At 37.5% G+C, this 23,881-nt stretch overlaps 1 protein-coding gene across 2 annotated transcripts in view; it reads left to right on the forward strand.

Annotated features, from left to right (window-relative positions):
* Positions 1–20,469: 20,469 nt before the first annotated feature.
* The window catches only part of sema3fa (sema domain, immunoglobulin domain (Ig), short basic domain, secreted, (semaphorin) 3Fa), a 40,211-nt gene continuing 36,799 nt past the window's right edge, over positions 20,470–23,881 (forward strand). For both annotated transcript variants that reach the window (XM_056749932.1, XM_056749933.1), the window contains exons 1-2: positions 20,470–20,737; positions 21,293–21,462. In XM_056749932.1, the coding sequence (XP_056605910.1) occupies positions 21,333–21,462 (130 nt within the window). In that variant the 5' untranslated portion in view covers positions 20,470–20,737; positions 21,293–21,332. The remainder of the gene's footprint in view (positions 20,738–21,292; positions 21,463–23,881) is intronic.

The raw sequence follows: 23,881 nt of genomic DNA on the forward strand, positions 1-23,881 counted from the left end.
GGAACTCGCCACAAAACTCCCTCCTTCCTCCCTGAAAGGTATACAGTACCTTGGTAAACGTCTCTTTCAGTCTTACTTGTGGTGCACCACAATATAGTATTACCCCAATCATTGAAATATCTAAGGACAGGTGTGCTGTACAATGATCATGGTTAATGTTACAAACATGACAGATCATTTTATTTACACTTTAACAATGCTAGTTTTTAAGCTTAGGTCAAGCTGAGATTCCTGTGGTGATTTTAATGGCATGGTGGCCACCTCTAGGAGGATGTCAGCTCAGCAGGATGGGTTGTGGAAGAGACGCTGGCAATTAATCACTTCCTTTGGAATCACTGTTCTGCTGAAACCTACTTCCTCTACCCCTCAAAACCAGAGTGAGGGGCCGTTTTAAAGCTCACTGGGGAGGAAGGACAAACTTTGAGCTATTGTCTTTGGCCCCAAAGGTTTATGTGGCCAGTAAAAGTGTGTTGGAGGTTAGCGGACACTAGTTGTGTTGTCGGAAGGTCAGTGTTGGTTATGATGTTTTACATTTGAAATACTGACATAATTTGCTTACACAGATATAGATTTCTGGTTTTACTAAATATTTTATTTGCTGTCACATTTGCTGACAAATGTTCTTAAATACTGCAGCTGCTCACTTATTTATTTTTGGGTAAAAATAAACAAAACATCAGTTAATGACCAAGTGAATCAACTTCTGTATTATTTTTGTATTATAAGCTTTCAAAAATAATGTTTAATTTAGAAGCTCTCTTATTTGTAAATCACTTTGGATTAAATTTATTGTTAAAGAAGTTGTTCACTTCAAAATTTCCCCAATTAACTTTCCATCATAGGATTGATGGAAATGAGCATGAAAAGTGAATAAGGGGAATTTTGAAGTGAAATACTCCTTTAAATGAATAAATGTAATGTAAATGTAATCATTTTATCTGTTCGCAGAACATTTAAGTGTAAACCACGTATAAATAAATGCATCAAGTTTCACAATTTTGATTCCCACTGAAGTCCATCAACTTTAGACACTTGAATTTAGATTCAATACACGTATTTGCCTAAAGCATGTTTCTTATATCACTCACTCTGCCCTCTGGGTTTTCAGATCAAGTCTGGGTGATGGTTTAAGAATTCCGTTTAACCCCGCAGCAAACAATCTTGTTCCTCTCTGAATGGTGATGCTAGTCTGTCCTCCTCCGAGACCAACAAATCCATTCTATCTCCAAACGTCTGTCATTGTGTCTCTCCCTGTTGACCTGTTCGCTAGGTACAGCAAGAATACAAACCTGAGCCCTTGCGTAAATAATCGTTGGAGGCCAACACAATCATTAACCAAAGGCAGCGCAATGTCAAAGATCAGCCAGAACATGTGAGGCCTATTCAGAAGAAAATAAGATTTCAGAAGGGAGGGTGTGAAGATTGAACAGATTATCAGCATAAGGGGACTGAAGAACTGATCTTTGACTGTATTAATAAACGATACTGGGGTTGCCATGTGACACCGTATAATGGAGAGGGTGCACTTTCAAGGTTTAGAAATACCACAAAACAACTATAGAGCTGTCATGGTGTACTGGTATTGACAATAACTAAGATATTAAAAACCATGATTATCAATATATTTACACATAGTATCAATAATATTGTAAATAGCTACAATCATAATTCACTGGGGAAAGAGAGAAAAGACAAATAAAAAAATATATTCTTAAATACATTTATTTCTTTAAAATAGTGTCAGATATATACAAAAAACAAGTACTGAAAATCTGATTTTATAGAGTTTAGATCAAAAGTAAAAAAATTATAATATATGAAATTGGTATTTTGTAAAACAACCATTTTAGAAGGATTGCGGTTTTTGCGTTGACGTTTCCATGATGAAAAAGCTACATTTCCCAACATTCTCATTTGTGTTCCAAAAATTTGAAAAATAAAATAAAAGAGAGAAGTGATGTATGTTTTTATAAAAAAATGGTATGTGTTCAACTGAAAAAAGAAAAGCATATGCATCGGCGATGGTACGTTTTGGATTAAATATGTGTATATAGTTCAGGCTTGAAACTCTAAACTTATTGCTAATTGGCTCATTCAAATGTGTCCCGAGCCAATCAGAAATGCTTCCCTACTTACGCAACCATATATTGTATATACAGCACTCTAACCTGTGCGCAGCATGCTGTGCGATTATGAATTATCCCTCCTCCTCCCCAGCTCCACCTGTAGAGATCTGCTACTGGGTTTTACATTCTTGCAGCAGCCTTCCTTTGTTATTGTTGAGTAAGCTGAACTATTTCTGTATTATCATAGCAGTGTAGCAGATCTGGTCCGCCAAAATCAAGCTTATGTCTATTTCATGTCTATGCTAATAAATGCAGGTAGAAATTATCACTCCGAGAGTTGTCATGATTGAACTGTTCCTTTTAAGATGGAAATGTGCTGTCACATTCCACAAAGTTTTTTTTTTGCAATTTCATTGCAATACATTTTTTACATTTGTTTGATTACCTCCCATTTTTATCCAAAGCAACTTAACAGTATTTGAAACAAATCATGTGTTCGACTTTGTGGCTCTGGTTACCATCATACTGCCTCAAGTTCCTCTATGAAGTTGTATTGTGCTATGTCGTCGGCTCGTAAGAATTTAAAAGACTTGAACTGTGGGCATACACATCATACACATCTTCAGGATTCCCATAAACAGATTATTTTTGGCTGTACTTGACTTTTGACTCCCCTGCACTTCAAGCAACATAACACGATAGAGGTCGCGGTCAAGTGGTGTGAAGTTTTGAAGATGGCGGACATGAACTGTAAGACTGCAGAGGTCAATGAAATCAAATCTTTATGAGCGAGAGTCACTACCGGTACATCAGAGAGATCGAAGGAACGTTTCAACGCTGCGGTTCAAGACAGCCTGTCTGTCGTGAATGATGTGGGCAAATTTATGTCTCTGTGGGAAACGTGCAAATAATAAAAACAAATAAATATGGTTTGTGTATCATCTCCAATGGCGAGTACTGAATTGAGTTACACAGACTAGCTTATAAAGAGGCCGCATAACTAAAAGTGAGTTGAGGTTCCTTGGGAATTATAGATATATGATCTATGTCTCGAGGTGTGTGTGCATGTCATGAGAAAAGTCGGTGACGTTGATTGATTCTGACGGAGGTCCCTTTGCGCTGTGATGTCTTCTCCCACACATGTGCTTGGGATTTAAAAGCACTCAAACCCATGTTTCGTTCCAAGTATAAGGCAATGATCATATTTCTGTCTCAAATAATCACTTTCACATTGTACTCTTCAACCTCACCTTTCCTACAATGCCGGTAGAATCAGACAAAGGTGCGCTTTTAAGCAAAATCGCTTTCCCTTATGGTGAAACCGAACCCTGTTTTCTCATTAATCTTTCCTGGGTCACACATCAACTTAAGCAACCATGAAAACTCAAACCAGAACCTGATTGACAGTGCAAGGCCAAAGATCAAGGGTCACATCCTTTGTGGTCAGCGGAAGCCTTCGACAGACATTACTGCACTAATATTTGGAAGCAAACGTTGTTTGGTGAAAGGAAGTTCTCCATATGCTAGAGGAAATGAGTGGACAAGCAAGTGACTGTGAAACGGAAGCTCATTTGCTGCTTGCTTTCAAATCATATGGCGTGTTTAGTCTATAGAATAACATCCAGGGTTGAAAAACATGGCAGTCCCTCAAATGATTTTGCATATGTTGTGTAGAATGTTTAACATGAATATCAATATTAAAAATATTAGTAAATAAATCAGCACCCATTTATAAATTTGCCGTAGTAGCCAAAATTGTTTCAAATCTCTTGTTAGACTCTCTCTCTCTCTCTCTCTCTCACTCACTATCATATTTTGGTTGTGATTCACTAGACAAATATATATATATATATATATATTAAATTTACTAAAAGCATTTATTTATTTATTTTAGTAGATTTGGCAATAATATTGTTTATTTTCGCTGCTTTCCTTCCAAAACCTTGGATGTCCAAATTCTCTTTATCAGGAAATGGAAAAACACTACTTTTTAAAGGATTAAATACTTTTTTGTCAAGTTCAAATGCACTTTTTATTGTTAGATATTAGCAAGACCCAGTGACAAACATAAAGGGCTACTAATTATAATTATGAATGGCAAAAATATATAAAATCACAAAACTGTGGAGATGAGGTAATAATATTTTGTATTTAGTGGACAGTAAGGTTAATAGAAATTTTATAGATAAGCTTTTGAATCTTTTCTACAGCTCCCCATGACATCAGCGGATTTATAACTTTTCATATTGATTTCCTGAAATTTCTTATTCACTTTTGTATTAGATTGCAGTTTCAACAGCATTTCTTTTTTACCTCTCACATTTTTTCAGACTGGCAGATGTCGCCGAATTGTCCATTCCAAAAGAAACAGAGCTGTGAAAAAGAGATGATGGTGATAATGTGCTTAAGTGAATAGGAAACCTGTCAAAATCACAATGCTATGAAGATGACAGGTGAGAATTTTGTGGTGACATTTTCAAAACATAAACACTTTTCTCGGTCTCAGATTTCAGTATTATGTGAAACCGACTACACTGCTCATGTTTTCACCCTGTAAATATGTTCTTCTATGTTCTCTGAACAATAATGTACTTGGAGACATCAGCCCTTGATTCTGTTTCCCATTGCATCTAGCTTGAATTACCTTTGTGCCTTCTTAAAACCAGCGAATGCTAAGTTCTTAGTCAGTGCTGGCATGCACAAACAGATTGGTTTTCTAATGTCAATGATAAAACCTGAGATGTGTCAAATGTTATGTGTATTTGCCTTGTGCGTTTGTTGGTTGAAAAAATGTGGCCCAAAAAGCACAGATGATCCTTAAAGGAAGGTGAGGAGACGTTTTGAATAGTTGCTGACCAGATGGATGTTCTTTAGGGTCATCTGGACATCTGAGAGTTGATGGACCATGAATCCTCTTGCACCAAATATTCGGAAGTTTATTCAACACGACTGAACCTTCATGTAGGCCGAGATTTTTCTCCAGATTTGAGACAAACTCAAACAAAATATAATCGAGATTTGCTTTGAAATTTACCATCAAAAGGGATTATTGAAGAAGTTGGCATTTAGATTGCTTGGATATATATAGCTGATATTTCTATGTTCTGACCATCAAGCATTTTTCTTTAGCTAGATTCCCCTTTGCTAACTTAGAATTGCGATTTATAGTCATTTAGAAGGGAAACAATTCCACCTGACAAACATAATTACGACAGCATATGATTAATTGGCTATTTGTAGCTGATGCACAACAATCATACACTGTCCAAGCAATTTTTGCAATATGATCTGCAAGGCCACGGCTTGGTGCCGATGATTGGACCTTAGAGATAGTGTGAAAGTTTTCTTAGTGTCACGACTGAAATTATTTTTTATTTTTAGGGGTGTTCTGGCATCATAACGGGCCAAGGAGACGCTTGGAGATGTTTCAGGGCCACACAGATCCTATTTTAAAGGACATTCAATACCCTGACTCTCTTTCCAACAGCTTCTATGAAAAACTCGCTGGGATAGTTTATAGTGATTTTCAGCTTCATGTTTCACATGATTTTCACCTTAATACACTAATGCTACTTTACTTAAAGCTTTTGAATCTTTTCTTAAAGGACCAGTGTATACTTTTTTGGAGGCTCTATTGACAGAAATGCAATATAATATACATAACTGTGTCTTCTGAGGTGACCTTTTATAATGAAGCGTTATGTTTTTATTACCTTAGAATGAGCTATTTCTATCTACATACATTATGTTGTTCCTACTTTAGACCTAAACGGACAAACTGCTCTACAGCGCACATTTCATGAATATGTTATCTCCTTTGGCAAAGAAGCGAAAACGCACCGCCATCTTAAGCGTAAATTATAGTGGTGCGTAGGACCTACACCATAGGTTAAGTGTCTGTTTTAATTAACACTTCTCCGTCGTTGTCCGCGTTGAGAAGGAATGACCACTAGGAGGCAGTACCCAAGCGCGTGTTACTTGTGTAGCCAAGAAAAGAGCAGAAGAAAAAAGTGTCTTGCTGCTTGAGATGTTAAATTCAGATGAACAAATAATTTACTGAGATAATTCCTTCAGAAATGCGTTTGAATAAACATGATGATATCGCAGAGTTTTTTGACCTCAGGGTGCAAACAGACCAATCACAGCGCTTGCAGTCCAGCGTAGGGTCCCCGTTGAGTTGACGTGTTGTTACATTTTTGGAGAGGTGGGCGTCAGGCTACGGTGTAGGGTATGCATAGGGTACACGATTCTAGGTAAGCCATGCCGTAGGTTACGGCGTAGGTCCTACGCATGACTATAACTAACACTTTAGTCCTGTCTCAGCCTTCGTTGTGCTTCATAAGGGAAGGAGGAGCTTTGGAGTGAGCTGCTGGTTGCAATTCGAAACCACTCCACTAGATGCCGCCAAGTTTCATACACTGGACCTTTAAGCGTTGTAATGTTTAACAGTACATTAATGTTACCTTTTTCATTATAGTTATCTATATACAGTATTTATTGCTTTTAGGTTGAAGCGCCATTTATTTTTATTGCTTACAAAAACCCGGCCCCAACTTTTCTTAATTGTCATTGAAGGAAGACATCATTTGGAATGAGATAAGTGTGAACACATACATACTGTATATAAATAATATATATATTATAACTGAAATAGTTGTATTCAGAATCTTTAGAAAATCCAAATAGAGTCAGGTTTTTTAAATTATGAGACACAAAAAGTGCAATAAATTGCATTACCATTCAAATACTCTAATTTAAATTACGGATATAAAGTGTCCAAAATATTTGATACTGTATTTTCAAAAATGTATAAAGTAAAAAATGCTTTCTTATAGTCGTTCAGAACTGACGTTTTGAATGGGTCCCGTTTACCAGTATTTACTCTTCAACCAACATGCTCTATTCATTAAAATGCTCATCCCTCCGTCTCTATGGTAACACAATTCTCAGAGATGCTGCTTAGAGAGTGCGAGATGTGCGAGTGTGTTTGTACATGTGTATGTCTTTGTGTACGTGCGATTGAGTGTTTGTGTTAATTGTCCGAATGTCTGTGACAGATTATCACAGATGGAACATGTTGGACGTCACCTTAGGCAAGCCTGAAGCACTTCCTTTAACACAGCATTTACTCTTGGCTCTTTCACTGAATAATTCATCACAGACAGGTGAGACTTGCCCTTTTCTTCATATTTCCATCTATCTTCATCTGCAGTCGTACTACAAGAGAGGATCTCATTGGGGTTTCGTGTATTCAAGGAAACCTCAGCTGGTTTATCAGTGATTACTACCTATAAGAGAACAAAGGACAAATAGATATTTTGACAAGACAGACAAAAAAAATCTGGCCCACAGAATAATAAATGAATAAAACCGTGTTTGTCGTCACTGTTTACTGGGCCCATCTGCAGAAAGTTAAACACTTTAAAACCATAAAAGCACTTAGTAATGGAAATAATTGAAAGTGGGCATGCTGTTCTGAGTATTGATAACAGCTTTTGAGTCTGTGTGGTCTGTAGCTTTGGCAGAGCGGGTTTGGATCAGCGTGACTAGTCTAACAAGCAGAACAGACCTAACGTGACACCAGGATCTCATAAATCACCTAAAGACGAGAAATCACACATTTGAAAAAGATTAAGAATGGCTGTTGAGAATCAACAAAAATTGACTTTTCTTATCAAATATGTCTTTAAATGCAAGGTAATTCCATTCCATTCCATTTTCTACCGCTTATCCGAACTACCTCGGGTCACGGGGAGCCTATCTCAGGAGTCATCGGGCATCAAGGCAGGATACACCCTGGATGGAGTGCCAACCCATCGCAGGGCACACACACTCACTCATTCACTCACGCACTCACACCCTACGGACAATTTTTCCAGAGATGCCAATCAACCTACCATGCATGTCTTTGGACCAGGGGTGGAAACCGGAGTACCCGGAGGAAACCCCCTGCAAGGTAATGTGATATATAAAATTTTCTAATTTTTCTTTAAGACAAAAAAATGCTTATTAGTTTAATAAAGTTATTAGATGCTCAAGGAATCATTCTCCCCAAAATTACAATTTTGTTATAATTTAATCACCATCATTTCCTCCTCTTTCAAATCCTGAACATAACTCTTACTTCTGTGAAACACAAAAGAAGATATTTTTAGAAATAGTTTTTTCTCCATACAATGGAAGTCAATGGGGTGTATTATTGTGGTTCTTCAAAATATATTTTGTGTTCTGCAGAATAAAGTTTCACATGTTTGGAATGACATAAGGATGAGTAAATAAAGAAAAAATAATCCTTAAAGACACTTCCTTATTAAAGGTAATAAGGCAGTTCAATTCCTTTTTTGCAGCAGGATTTATTTCCTTCCCAAGGAATAAAAGACCAATTTAACGTTGTCCAATCATCCGGAGTAATTTTGCACGTTCTGCTGTGATGCTGTTACTCACATAAAATGCTTTTTTGCTGCTGCAGGTGGAATCATGTTAACTGGTCCCAGTAGGGTCACAGGCATTAACAGATGCAGGTGCACATATGTTCAAAATAAATCGGGCACAAACCTGTCAACCGTCTCACAGGTTGAAACCGTCTGGTGCCGCATTAATATTGAATAGACCGCCCCTCTGCCACTTGGTCACATGCGATTCTTCACAGATATTAAGCCAAAGATCCCACCACAGCCTCAACCAATCCCCTCGTGCTTTCCCTATTGTGCGGATCGGGGTGCCAGGCCTGATGAGGTGGTCCTGGCTCCATCATGACAGCAGGGGGAGGGGTTGTGGTTTACCGCTGGGGAGCAATCAGCTTCTGCCTTCAGTCAACTGAGCTTGAAATGTCAAATTTGAAAATCTCAATTAAACACGAATCGGAGCTAAAATAGCAGCAATTTAGTGATAATTGTGCGAGTTCTACATCTTCCCAGCAATTAGATATTGCTTGATTAAATGCAAAAGTGGCTTCTGATGGTCAGGTGACGTTATTGTCAATTGTACCCAAACTTATTATGCCATAGAGAGAAAGCACACCATTTTCTCCAAGAATCAAAGACACAGCTGGATCAGGTCAGAAGTTGGTTGTTAATTGGATGATTTTCATGGTGGGTGAGCTAGTTATTGATAATTTAGCGTCAGTTGTGTCAAATTGGTAGTCTCCATTGTGATGAGAGGCTATCACACACGGTTCACTATAACTAATAAATAGGCCTATAAGGAAGAAACCGGCAGGACGTTTTGAGAACATCACTCACACAGTTAATTTATTGATTTTAATAAAATATTTTGATTATACAGAACATTTTATAATTATATTTACTTTTTAGCTCATTAAAAGTAGTTCACTCAAATCTGAAACTTTTCCCATAATTTACTCACACCCATGACTGTCATGACTTCTGTTCTTTTGTTAAACACAAACAAATGATTTTATATTGTATTAAAATGTCTTCGTGTCTCTTACGTTTCAAATTGCTGATGCAACATACACAAGCACATACATCCATCATTAAAGTCCAAACACCTCCAGTGCGGATTTTATTATAATATAAATTTGTTACAGTTTTATTATCATATAACAAAGTATTACAAAATGTTAAGCCTACAGTATTAAATATAACTGATTTAACAATGCATTGTCATGCTGATGTGGACAATTTTGCATCGATGCAAAAAAACAGAATAATTGAATATTACAAGATACTATGAAATATCACGTGCCAATAGTTACTGTTTTTGTATATAAATGACATATTCCTAATATGTGAACCTGGATCCTAAAACCAGTCTTTAGTAGCACAGGAACATTTTTAGTAAATGCCAAAAATACATTGTATGGGTCAAAAATTATCGATTTTTCTTTTATGCCAAAAATGATTAGGATATTAAGTAAGGATCATGTTCCATGAAGACCTTTTCTTAATTTTCTACCATAAATATATAAAAACTTTATTTTTGTGAGTGGATGGACTGCTACTGTACATCATCTCTGATTAACAACTTCAAAGGGAATTTTCCCAATATTTAGATTTTTTGGCACTCTCAGATACAAGAGTAAACTGTTGTAGCTCTGCCAAATATTGTCCCATCCTAACAACCCATACATCGATAGAAAGCTTGTTTATTCGCCTTTCGGAAATGCAGGAATCTCAATTTCGAAAAATTGACCCAAATTGTCTTATTGTCTTATTGCAATGCGTTGTGATGCTGTGTGACCCCTATGTGTCCTAATAAACGAAAATTAAGAATAAATGCATTGGATTTGGGACTTTCAAAAGCAATGGTTCAAATTTTGCAACAGTTTTCAGTCTTGGTTAGCTGTCCAGGACCTAAATCCTTATAGGATTTAAATTTTGATAGTTGTGTAAAATACAATTATTTAAAAGTAAAGTTATAAATGTAGTTAAATATATAATTTTGCTTCTTTTAAGATGGATCCCTCATCTGTGCTTTGTTTCTCTGATCTCCATCCTCCAGATGGTAAGATGGTTGTATTTTCCGTCCAAACAAATGTTTCATAACACCTTTTTTTAGGCTGTGGTATGTATAATATATATTGCCCTCCTGCTAATGGGGCAGAAGTCTGCTATGACGGTAGTGAGGGCTAATGGGAGTTGACAGCAGAGAGCTGCCTGATGTCCTCAGTGGCCAAAAGCAGTCAGCTCACATTTACACTGATGACAGCTGATTAGAGGAATACCGACCTTTGACGGACAGGGAAACAGAGAGAAAGAAAGAGATACGCAGAGATGCTGCTTTCATTTCTTTAGGAGTTTCATGTCAGAGTTAACGACCTTAAAGAAATAGTTTGCCAGAAATAAATCCTGCTATTTATTCACCCTCATGTTATTCCAAAACGGTATGACTTTCTTCACTACGAAGCTGTATAGTTGTAGATTGTCATTGACGGTCTTCAATATAATGAAAGTGAAAACTGTGAGGGTAAACCTTCAAAAAGAACCCAAAAGCAATATAAAAGCATCATAAAAGTAACCAAAAGTTAGATCAGATGACTTACAGTCGAGAATTCTCATGTCTTTTGCTAAGGATGTCAAGATACTGTTAGAATTTTGGCTGTGAGCTTTGGTCAGTTTTATTTTGATGAAAAGAATATTTAGGATATTCTTATGTCACATCATGTAGTTTGGAACGAAGGGGCAGTAAATAATATCAGAATTTCAAAATAACTGTATTAAATGGGATTCTTTGCTGACAGTAACAGTTTGAAGCAAATGTAGAATTGCAAATGCAAATTACCACATATAAACAAAATCACAGATATTTGTTGTGCGTTGCTTATTTTTTCTGGCAAATTAGTATTTTCACTTAATTCCTACAGCTGTAAATGAATTGGTCCAAATTATGGCACATTTTACTCCGTACGGAGTCTTAATTATAGCGTCTTTTACAGATTAAAGCTTGTTTGATGTGAAAAAAACAAACCCTAAATTACTTGGGAAAACTGTGAAACCCAACAATCACGCACGCACATTCACATTACTTCATCCGCAGTGCTAGACAGCATATTACATTACCCACAATGGTGCTGGACTATCATACATGACACAGACAGACACAAACAAGCACACACATGTGCACCATGGGATGGATATGACAGCTCTCTATAGCACTAAGCAGTTGAGTTGTAAACAACTCCAAAACCAATATATGAGGTACAAAGATGAATTTGACAGAATTTACTTTACAGCTTCATTACACATACAAGTTCTTAGTGTCTCAGTACAGGCTCAGATAAGCTCTCATGGGGCACAGTATGTAATAATAGTTTATACGTAGCGTTTGATAAAGCAGAAGAGTGGAGTTGGAGTGTGTGAATAGGGAGGGAAGACAAGCATGAAGATTGAGATGTGTGAAACGATGCTAAGGCCAAATTAAAGGTGTAAATTAAAGTTCAAGCTTTAAAGTACTGAAGGGCTCCTGCTACTTTGAGAAAATCCTGTGGGTTTCACAGCACAGTGTTTGAACTAGTCTCGCTAAAGCCTTTGGTGTTATGTATAAGACAATGGTTTCTGATCAAAGAACAAGTTGGAACTTTTGACTCCTGTAACCTGAAAATGAACATGCTTTTGTTAAAGCCATAATACATTGAGAACAAAAGTTACAGAAAGGAAAGTTAAGAAATAATTCAAACTTTTTCATTTTAGAAGTTTAGAAGCATAGCACCTGGGGAGTGTGTATCAAAAATGGCAACACATACTCAAAGTGTTGAAATTTTAATTCGTTTAAATATCAGCCCTGTGCAATATTTAGTAGTAGTAAAAAACTACTGAAACAATTTCCATCTTTTAAAATCTGACTTCGGATTTATTCAGCTGCATAGTACAAATGATCCTTATGATATGACCTCTGGGGCGTGGGGGAGGTTGGTAATACCGCCGGTTCTTCAAAATGCAAATTTTTGATTGACATCTAACTGTCTGTCTAAACCTGACCCGGACACCTATCATAATGAGCTCCATACCACATGATGGTTATCACAAATATAGACCAGATGCATGCGTCCATTGATCTGAAGTGTTTTTGAAGTGATTGTTTGCATATGTTTGTGAGTTTAGATTTCTGTGGAAATGCTGTTAGTGCAAGCGTCTGTCCAAACAATTTTGATTCTGTTTTGAAATCTATTTTATACACAGCGGTCATGTGACTAATGCCATTGTGCTTTTTTATACCCGCATTGAATGCTGAATTTTGTTTTTGTGTGGATGATGGATGAATACCGTGCAGTTGACTCCGTGTTCATAACGTCACCTCATCAGTCAAATCCTCATCAGTGTAAAATGTCTTGTCTCATTAGTACCTCATTTGTCTGATTAAAAATTACCATGTCAACTTTAAACCGCATATTTGAATGATATGATTGTGTGCTGGTTTTTATTTTCTTTTTTAATGCATACTCATTTAAAATCAGAAAGGATAATCATACCTAAATATTAATGATTCAGGGTGGCATCGCTGTCAAGCTTCACTCTCGTACCGGTGAGATTAATGAGTTGAATGATGTCATTTTTGGGTGAACTATTTTTTGAAGCTTTGTACGAAATCCATTTTAGTGTCATATAATAATGACATATAAACATATTTGCCTATATACACGTGCCTATTATCTGTATTTAACAGAATTGTTTGGTTTTGTAGATTCATAGCTGTGGAAATCAAAGCTTGATTTTTGTTACTGAGGGAGCTTAAAAATGTGGAACACATTGCAGCCAATCACAAACATTCCTCAAGGATTAATAAAAGGGCAACTGTGACATCACTGTAAGATCAGAGCCACATGTTGTGTTTTCTGGTGTTTAATCCAAACCACAGTGAGAACCACACACACACACATACATGCCAGATAACTCATACTGGGAGCTGACAACTGGGAAGGAGATAACATGTGTCTTGAAAACATGCATTTTGCAGGAAATTCCAGTAACAGATGTGTGAACATTGTCATGTCAGCTTTGTGTTAAACAGGATGGCTATCAACTCCACTAACATTTTTCATGCTTAAAAATCTTACTAGTTTTCCAGGAATGGAATATACACTTTTATTCTCTCTTAATGTAGGCTTCTGTACAATATTTTTTAAGCCTTTTCATTATATATTACATTTGGTAATATTAAATCAAATGTTTCTGCTACAAAATGCCTGTCAGGCAAAGTTTTGTAAAGCTATTTTGGCGATACACGCGATCAACAAGCAAGATGGACTGGAGTACGTCGTCTTCATATTTCTTTCATTAACATTGTGTACTTGTATTTGCATACATGTCACTCCTGGAAACATATACATTAATTCATTCAGCAGATGTTTTCATCCAAAGCAACTCAGAAATTAAAAGTATTCCAAATCACCCAAAGATATTCGTAGTGCTCAGACATAATGTTAAATTATCTCTTGTTTGTAGATTGCTTTGAATAATAGCATCTAATAAACTGATACATTTAAATGTACTGTAGCCATATCATTAAATTCGAAACAGATTAAACATTTACATTTAGTCATTTATCAGACGCTTTTATCCAAAGCGACTTACAAGTTGGGTAAACAATGGAAGCAAATGGGTCAAACATTAGTACAACAAAAAGTATAAAAACATCTCTCACAAAGCCTACTACAGTGTACACAGCCAAGTTTAGTTTATCTAAGCATGCCTTTTTTATTAGATATTGTAGAAAAGATCTAGAAATCAAAAATGATCAGTCAGGTGCAGACGGAAGAGAAGTGTTTTCAGCAGATTCTTAAAGATGGCGACAGTCATCTCTGTCATCTCCGATATGTGTATTTTGTAAACCAGAATACACATCATTTTAATTTATTTATTTTGTATGAATCAATGCTTCAAAAGGTTTAAATAAGTTATAGCTGCTTTCAGTATAATGGCATAATTGGATCAATTGGTCAAAGCTATAGCAGAAGTACAACCAAAAATGCATGAAAACCACTCATATCATTGAAGTTGTAATATCTAAAGCCTTATGTCCCCAAAGGAAGGCGGATTAACTGTTAGTAATCCAGAGGGATTTAAACATGCTCAGATGTGGCTCAGCAATTCAGGGTTTTGTGCATGAAAGTCAATGTCACTGCCCTAAATCAAAGATTCCAAGAAGTGGCAGACATGTCAGCATCTTTGAACTTTCACTATTGGTACGCTACTAGACATAATAAACCAAGTTTGTAACTTTTGCAATAAAATCCTCGTGTCACTGCAACCTGTTTGAGTTGGGGAATTCTGCACAAACCACAAAGTAGATATGATGTAGATAATCTTCTTTTAGAAAGGAGGCAAAGCCGCTTCTGTAAAACCGGCATTTAAAAATGGGTATGAACACGAGGACAAGGCATACAGAGCATTCAAAAATACTTTTTTTTCAGACTGCGATGCTACCGCCAATCCAATGCAGTGACCTGACATCAGTTCTTTCCTTTGTTTTTCTCATTTGATCAATCCCAAGAGAATTGGTTCCATCTCCTAAGAACGATCCACATAACATTATTTTCCACACTCAATAGAATCTCTCATGCCCTCAGTCTGTTTCCCTTGGTCAACAGAGCAATGGATTTTGTATATCAAGTACATGGTTCAACTTTCATTCACTGAGTTACTCATCCAAATAGGGGCTTTCTGTGGTTTTCTGGGGCGGCAAGTAGGCGTTTGAGGTGGGATTCATACAGCCAACACTGACAGGACGATGGTTACACAACCCTGCTTCCCGCAGGATGCGAGGAGAAAGGCTTTTTCAGACAGGGGCCATTTTGAAAAAGAAACCATTGTTGTTATTCGTGGGACACCTCAGTTTGTAATAGCCATGATTAGATCCATATGTGACCGCTAAAGTAAAGCTGGAAATGGATTTAGTGCTGGGAAAGAGGATTATTTTGTGATACTCAGTGCGTTTTAACTGTATGTACTGTAAGATCAGGCCTGTAGGCTCTTCCAAAAATTTAACACAAAAACCATCATGAATACTATAGACATACTTGATTCAGTTTCAACTTAATCCTCCAGTCCCTTTAAAACACAGTTGCATTGGCTGAACCAGAATCTGTAAAAGATTCACAACAACCAGGCTATAATCTTTGAAAGCTGTTTGTTTGAAAAGATTGAAATTATATGTGTTTAATGCCTCTAACCTTTAACCAAGCCTATAACTCGGGGTCAACAGATTAGATTGGAAAAGTTAAAGTCAACATAAAATTTTAAGGGACAGTACCATTGTGTTGCAAAATGTTGTATACAGTACATTGTATTATGTATGTGTGTGACAAGTGGTTTTAAATTTATTATTTTATTTGCTTTTTCTTAGAAAATAAGAAAAATGCCTCGCCTACACTTCACATCCCTGAAGCAGAATAGGATTTTCTAAAATGTACAAATAAGATCGCACAAATGCAGACAAATAAGTCAATTTGTGAAATTGTTGCGCATCGTCATGAGATTGTGTTTTTCATCTGACCTTTTAATGTTCCAATATGTGATTTTTTGGAGGATCTACTGACAGAAATGCAACATAATATACTGTACAGAACTGTCTTCAGGTGTATAAAGACCTTACAAAATGAAGAGTTATGTTTCTACAGAGCGCGTTTCATAAATCAGTTATATCATTCGGCAAAGATGGGAAAACGTGCCAACATTTTAGTCCTGGGTCAGCCGCCACAGTGTTTCAAATGGGAGGGGGAGATGTGGAGTGAGCCGTTGGATGCCATTTCCAACCTCACTGCTAAATTTCATACACTGGACCTTTAAATCTCTTAAGTACATTTGTGTGACCCATTCAACCCTAACCCCTACACTAAAACACAAGATTCAACTATTTTACGAGTTGCCAACTTCGTATGAATTCATATTTACATTTACGCATTTGGCAGATGCTTTTATCCAAATAAACTTACATTGAATTATACTGTACATTTGTTTCTGAGTATGTGCAATCCCGGAATCAAACCCATGACCTTGGCATGCTGGTGCCATGCTCCTACCACTGAGCTACTTAATATGAAGTGAATGTAAAAAATTAAAAATAAATAATGAAGCCACACCTAAACCTAATCATCTCTAGCCCCAAAGCAAATTGTACCAACACGTTTAAATAAGTTTGTACGAATTCATATGAATTAACCATCTTGTAAAATAGTCACATACTGCCATGAGATTGTGTAAACAGATCCTAAAGTTTTTCTCTGATATCGAGGGACTAGACAGAAATCTAGTTCACTGAAGTCACTCGTCTCATTGCTTTAGGTTTATGACTTGCAAACACGACTATCTTTTTCCTATTTAAATGCTAATGAACAGAGACTGGTGAAGGAGGCTGTGCAATTTTAATGTCTTATCTCAGAGGTAAACGGTAGCAGCTACTGTGCAATGACTGAATGGTGAGTACACGATCAGTCATTACATGCACCAGAGGTGCTCTAACCTGTGTGTGTGTCTGTGGGTGTATATAATCATGTCTTATAGAAAATTAGACAGAACTAAGCACGGATATTAATAAACCTGATCAAGAAGAGTGTATATTCGACCATATTGTAACATTTCAACTTGATAGTATTATATTCTTTTTGGAGATGAAAGCATTGTCACTTTAGCCACGAGTATAAAATTCCCAAATAGAAATGGAAAACAGCGACTAGACAACTTTCCCATGACCTCCGTCTTTCAAGTAACTACAAAGGAATTATGTCATTTCCTCTAGTCCCACTTTTCCTTGATTGTAAGCGATAAGTGTTTTTCCATTCTGCTGTAATAATGCCCTACACAGACAGGATCCATCCATTTCTCCAGACGTTTCTACTAATATCAAAGATAATCCAGAAAGAGGCAACAGAGCCCACCAGGAGTATTCCATACCGTCATATCTGATTCTAAAACACCTCATAAAATCCCAGGAAATGTCCATGTTTTTAATGTAATTTCACTTCATATGAATTAACAAGCATCTGGTTGCGCAATCACGGTATTAAAAAGAATAAAAAATCTGATTGTGAACAGTCGTAAAAAGCCACAGCAAATAACTTGTATAATTAAAAAGAAGAAACTGCACAGACCTAAAGATATAAATTAGAAAAGAGAAATGCATTGAAAGAATTGCATATGATGTACAGATTATCAAAATACAAATTTGAGGAAATCATTTGATTGTGTTTTTTAAGCGAAATGCATGTGATACTTTTAGTTTAAATCAAACTGCATCTAATACCTAAACAAACCTTCATTACTGAGTAGAATAATCAACTCAAGCTTAATCCATCTGTGCGTATCACAGTCTCTGTTCAAATTATCGGCACAAAATCCTCTGTAATAGACTGACATATACTCGCAGACGAGCTTTGACTGTCTGCTGATGCTGAGATAATGGGATGCTTCACCGAGTTGAGAGTGGTAATTGTCTCGCTTGGTGTTTGAAAATCAAGGCCATTTCGTGTCTCCATGTCATTGCCATCCTGGTTCACACCTGTTATCTGTCTCCTTTAGCCGACTGCAACCTGTCACTTACAGCTCACATCCTCTCGATTACACCTCTGTATTTATTTTCTTATTTCGATCGGAAGATATTTTTGAAGCGTTGGCTCGCAATGAGTCACTTTGGTTATAAAGACTTCAGACTTCTGTCTGTTCCTCGCAAACACACACATGCAGAATGACTTTGCTATGCTTCGCTAGCAGACAGTCAGGTGTTGAAAGAGAGAAATCTCTCTCTAATCTGTCTATCTTCATCTGTGCTTCTCCAAAGGGAGAGAGAGAGAGAGCGAAGAGAGAGAGAGCTCAGACCCACATTCCGACATCAAAGGGGATGCTTTGAGAGATTTGTTTATCACAGGAAAACTATTTGACGGAATTTAACTCTGACCCACGTTGTATTTCATTGTGCTCCTGAGCAATATATATTTGTCATATCTATCATAAATATTTTGTTTTCGTGCTTTCAAAAACAATATGTGAACATGCATACAATCAATTGTTCTTTGTCCTGATTTGGAGAAAAGTAACGATTATACATCCTTTTGAATTAAATTTTTAAGAAAGAGCTGTTGGTTTTTTATATGCTGAAGAACAAGTTGTATAAGTCATATTGGGTCTGAAGAGAATTTCAACACTAGCCACTGCCTTCACCATACTACACTATCCTAGTACATCCTTATGTTTTCTCAATGTAACCTCAACACTCAAACAGTAAAAGAAAACAAAGGCTATACTGTAACTCACAAATTCAGGGAAGATGTTTAATTAAAGCTTTGTGCATTGTGGTTTGATGTTTGTTTTGCGATTCGTCTGTTTATTTGATGAATAGGCCTGGCTGTCATGACTCCGGTCAGGCCAGGCTCTAGCTGTTTGCGCAAACCTGCTGTTACATCAAGTTGCACACATGCATCCAATATACACATTGAACTTTGACTGTGGAGTTTTACTTTACCTTGCAATATAGACTGGTGGTTTAAGAGTGATGCTTTAACAAATGTAACATCTTCACAAATAACATGTTTTTATCACAGAAATTCGACCTAATCCTCAAGTATTTAGCGTGTCCTTCTAACCAGCAAATAAAACCAAGGAAGCCTTGTGCCTCCTGACGGCAGAAGTCATTTTGTGGATTGTATTCTATTGGCATGATTTTCTTGGTATGATTAGATGGAGACTCTGAGGCTGAAAACTGTGCTCCTAGACTATAAACGTATACATACGTTTACGCCATTATGTTATGGAAATTCCATTCTTAAAGGAAAAAAAGAACACAGGGGGTGTAGACAAATATTTTAGCAGTTATTTAGAATCAATTCAAGTTTATTAATATAGCGCATTTCACAATGTGCATTGCTCCAAAGCAGCTATACAGGGGCAAACACAAAAAACAGAAAACGCAAAACACAGCACAGCGCAAAACACAGCACAGCGCAAAACACAGCAGAGTGCAAAACACAGCACAGCACAAAACACAACACAGCGCAAGACACAGCAGAGTGCAAAACACAGCACAGTGCAAAACACAGCACAGCGCAAGACACAGCAGGGGCGCAAAACACAGCACAGCGCAAAACACAGCACAGTGCAAACACAGCAGAGTGCAAAACACAGCACAGCGCAAAACACAGCACAGCGCAAGACACAGCAGAGTGCAAAACACAGCACAGCGCAAGACACAGCAGAGTGCAAAACACAGCACAGCGCAAGACACAGCAGGGGCGCAAAACACAGCACAGCGCAAAACACAGCAGAGTGCAAAACACAGCACAGCGCAAAACACAGCACAGTGCAAAACACAGCACAGTGCATCATGTTCCATGTAACTTGCAGCCCAGTAATATTTTACCTGATAATGCAAAGCTTACTTTACACTTAACATTTAACATAAGGCCTAAAAGGTATTCCTTTTGTGAGCATTCAGTGACTTCAAGGGTTATGAGTGTGTTTACATTGTTATGTGTCTGAATATAAATAAATGCTATACATTTTGATAAAGTTAACTATGAACTTGATATTAAAAATGCAATATGTATAAATTAACAGAAAACAGATGACGAAAAATGGTCCCGCATTCAACAAAAAACGTTAAATTCCCTCTTAACTTAAAAAATGTCTTGCCAAACACACATTTTCCCAAGAACAAAGCACTAAAAATGTGTTTCATCCCCAAATAACTGTTCTCTAGTGTCGTGGACGCGTGTGTGGCGTGGGCGTCGCCCAGGGTGAGTGAAAGAGCGCGAGGCGGGCGAGCGCGCTACAGATCTATTTGATACAACAGTTATTGATGATAAGCGTTGCACCCCCACTGCAAACATATCTCCTGTTTTTGTTTTGATTTTGCGCGTGTATTCGCGATGCAAAATTGCAAGGGAAATATAAATGGGAGTTACTTTTAAGGTAAGTCTCCGCCCAGGGGGAGTCACAGCGCTTTATCCACCTGCCAGACTCCTTCAGTGGCAGACGAGCATTGGACCTGATGAGAGCGGACACGCTTGGACGAAACACAAGGGGAGCGTTTAAAAACTCCTGTCGAGGGGTGTACGAGCAAGGAATCGTTGTCGAAAGCAGGAAAATAAGGAGCGAGTACTTTTTGGACACTTGTATGCAGTGACGGACGATTTACTTTTTGCCTTTCTTGATGCGCGTGCGTTTGTTTGAGGATTGCAAATGATTTGGACGTTGGGACGCATAGGATCGGACGTGTTGTAGGTGAGTTCTGCGGTAAATGATGTTTATTATAAGGTTAATTGAATGGAAATAAACGCATCTCATTCACACTTTACTCTAAATCGAACACTTTAATACAATCTTAAATTGGTTGCACTAACATTTGCTATTTGCAGATGTGACACGTTTTTTTAAGAGAGTGAGGTTATTGATATTTTTTTATACTCATTCAGAAGAAAAACTGTATGTGTAGATATATTAAGAATACATCCTGAATTATTTATTCTTGCTGGAAAGAGGAAATGCCGCCGCTGTTAAGAATTGAAGTTCATTTATAGCATCCTTTCGTGTCAACTTATTTTGTTTAGTGATTACAACACGCTGATGTTCCTATTGAATATTTTTATTGACCTGTAAACATGTTTAACAACAACCACAAAAAACAAGTGGGCAAAATCGGATCGAAATATATCTACACAGAAACCAATAATAACTGATGTGATCATTTGAGTGATAAAGGTAAAGGTAAATATATCTGGAACTTTTTTCAGTACATTCATATTTATTTGAATATTTTCTGCCTCCCTTCCCACATAGGACTGAATAAATCTCTAGTGGGTCTTTGGATAAAGCAACCATGCAGGGAGCCAGGACTTTGGTACTGGGGACCCTTCTGGCCTCTGTGTTCTCAGCTGTCTCGGTCCACGGCAACCTTTTGTCTTCACTGCCACCCGCCTCTGTTCCACGAGTCTTCCTGTCTTTCAAAGGTAGGATGCATCTCCTCTGTTTGCTTATTCTCGCACTGTTGCTCTGTGGATGCCTACAGCCCCTACTGGAGATGAGCTTCACTGCTGTTCAAATATATACATAACTGGCAATGTGATATAGCCTAGATTGAATCCATAGTGCATATTCAATTATCTTCCATTATTTTGGCTTTATTATATGCTATAATATAAAATTTAATTGAGTCTGGTGGGATTTTTTTCAGGTTTTGGCTCATAAAGTTCAGAGCAAGCTACTTCCCTTCTTGTGTTACGTGTCCGTTTCACCTTTCTATTTCAGAGAGTTTCACAGTCTGCTGCCTGAACTAATTTTCCTTTCTATTGGCCGTTTTTGTGTTTCTTTAATTGGTTTTTCTAACGCTCCTCGACGTGTGGCGTGCCAACCAGAAAGACCTGAATGTTATGTTTGCTCATCACTCTGTGACTGTGAGTTTAACCCATTCTGAGGGAATTGGTTTTCATGTTGGGTCTGTTGGGGTTTGTACACGCCTCTTGGTTGGCTAAGCACTGCAATTAGTTTTTAGTTCTGAAAGAGTATTTCCCTTGCGGATTTTCGGAACTATTTTCTTCTGAATGTCTGTTCTTGGTAGTTTCCCATTTTCAGGGACTGTGCGTTTCTAATTTCTTCTTCACAACACAATGGTTTTGGAAGAACATGGCACTAGAGTTTCATTCGTAAGGATCGGAAAAATGTACAGCTGCATATTACATTAAATATTGCTTGAATGTAAGAAAATGCCTAATTTTTAACATGTTACATTTCCTCATTTTGTTAAATTTGCTTATAAGCTTTAACAGTAAGGCTGTCTTTCGAAAATGAATACTGATACTGATAAATATATGACTTTGCTCATATTGTTATGATTGGTTGTGATAATGTAGTTCTATCAGTCAAGACAATGTCCACTCTTAACTGGCAAGACACACTGGAGAACATATCTCAAGCATGCATGGGAGGGATATTTCAGCTTGCGATATGACAAAACACGATCTGTGAGCTGTCTGGAGATTATCAAAATACCACAGCAGAACTATTGATGAAAAATAGAACTTGGTCTGGTTTATGTAGGACATATTGGACGCACATTAGATAAATCATGGTTTATATGTCTGGGTTCTTTAGTTAAAGCTGCTGGACAGAGAAATAAACACTTCAACCATGTCCCTGACCTGAAATTGATTGTCTTGTGCTAAAAGACTACATTTGTTGGCTTATATTCAGGTCTTCTGTCCCACAAACAGCTCAAGCTTAGCAGAATCCTGTTTTGGTTTTGTACTCTATCTGGGTCATTAGAATACCATTATGGCGGCTAGCCGAAAACCAAGCTTTGGCCATAATCATCTGGCTTTGTGCCCTGTGGCAAGTCTTTGAAATATACAGAACATCCTGTCATACGTCTCTCTCAGTTACTTAAATATGAGCAACGACTGTTTATGTAATGAGGTCAGAAGTTGTTTGCGGCTTTATCGGGGTGGCACAATGCTGAAGTGTTGGATGAGATTTATTACTTGTTTAGAGCACAATTGGTTAACTTTGGAAAGCTCACAGTCGGTGCCACAAAATCACAGTCAACATGTGAAGAATGTTGGCAAACGAACATCGGCGGTACCCATTTACTTATATTGTATGGACACAAATCCAATGCTATTCAATGGGTGCCGACGTTGGTCGGTTACCAACATTGTTGAAAATATCTTCTTTTGTGTCTTACAGTATTGTGCTGCAGATGTCCTTGATATAAACGATACAATCTTAACCGGTTTGGACATTTTAATGTTGCGCTGTACATGCTGTAATAACTCCAGCCCGGCCTTTAATCACTATTCTAAGAAGTAATGTTTGTGATCATTGCAGTTGCCATAATAATGACAACATCACACAAGCCAGAAGAACTCGAGGGCCTCCTGCACCCCGAGGGCCGCGTGTTAAATAGTTCTGCTTTAGACAATATGCAATTTCATGCATGGTGTGTGATGATTCGACGTAGCTTAAGGTGCCGTTTAAGAAAAAAACAGGGTATAGAAATTAATGCCTTTCAAAGTATCTTCCCTGGGGGAATTCAGGTAAAATGCTGCGAAGTGAAACTCGCACACACATTTGGTATCTCCCTCTTATTATTTTCCAGTACGATCATGTAGGGAGGGTAGGGAACCCTGCCAGACAGAGTCAGTTTCAGAGTCTGAGGGAGGACTTGGCTGCCTGTGGTGGTGTCGGTGAGTTAAGAGAGGAGATACAAGTGTCTTCTTGTGCCCTTTTACATTACAGACAGTCCAGGCCGGCACATTTTTGGAAGCCAAGATAAATCATCTGTGAAGTTCAAGGTCTAGTGAACCGTATCGGACATGACTTTATGACATGAATTATTATGGAATTTCAGGCCTTTTTATTTCGTGTTAAGGA

The sequence above is a fragment of the Triplophysa dalaica genome, chromosome 6, assembly GCF_015846415.1.
Source record: "Triplophysa dalaica isolate WHDGS20190420 chromosome 6, ASM1584641v1, whole genome shotgun sequence".
NCBI classification, from domain to species: Eukaryota; Metazoa; Chordata; class Actinopteri; order Cypriniformes; family Nemacheilidae; genus Triplophysa; species Triplophysa dalaica.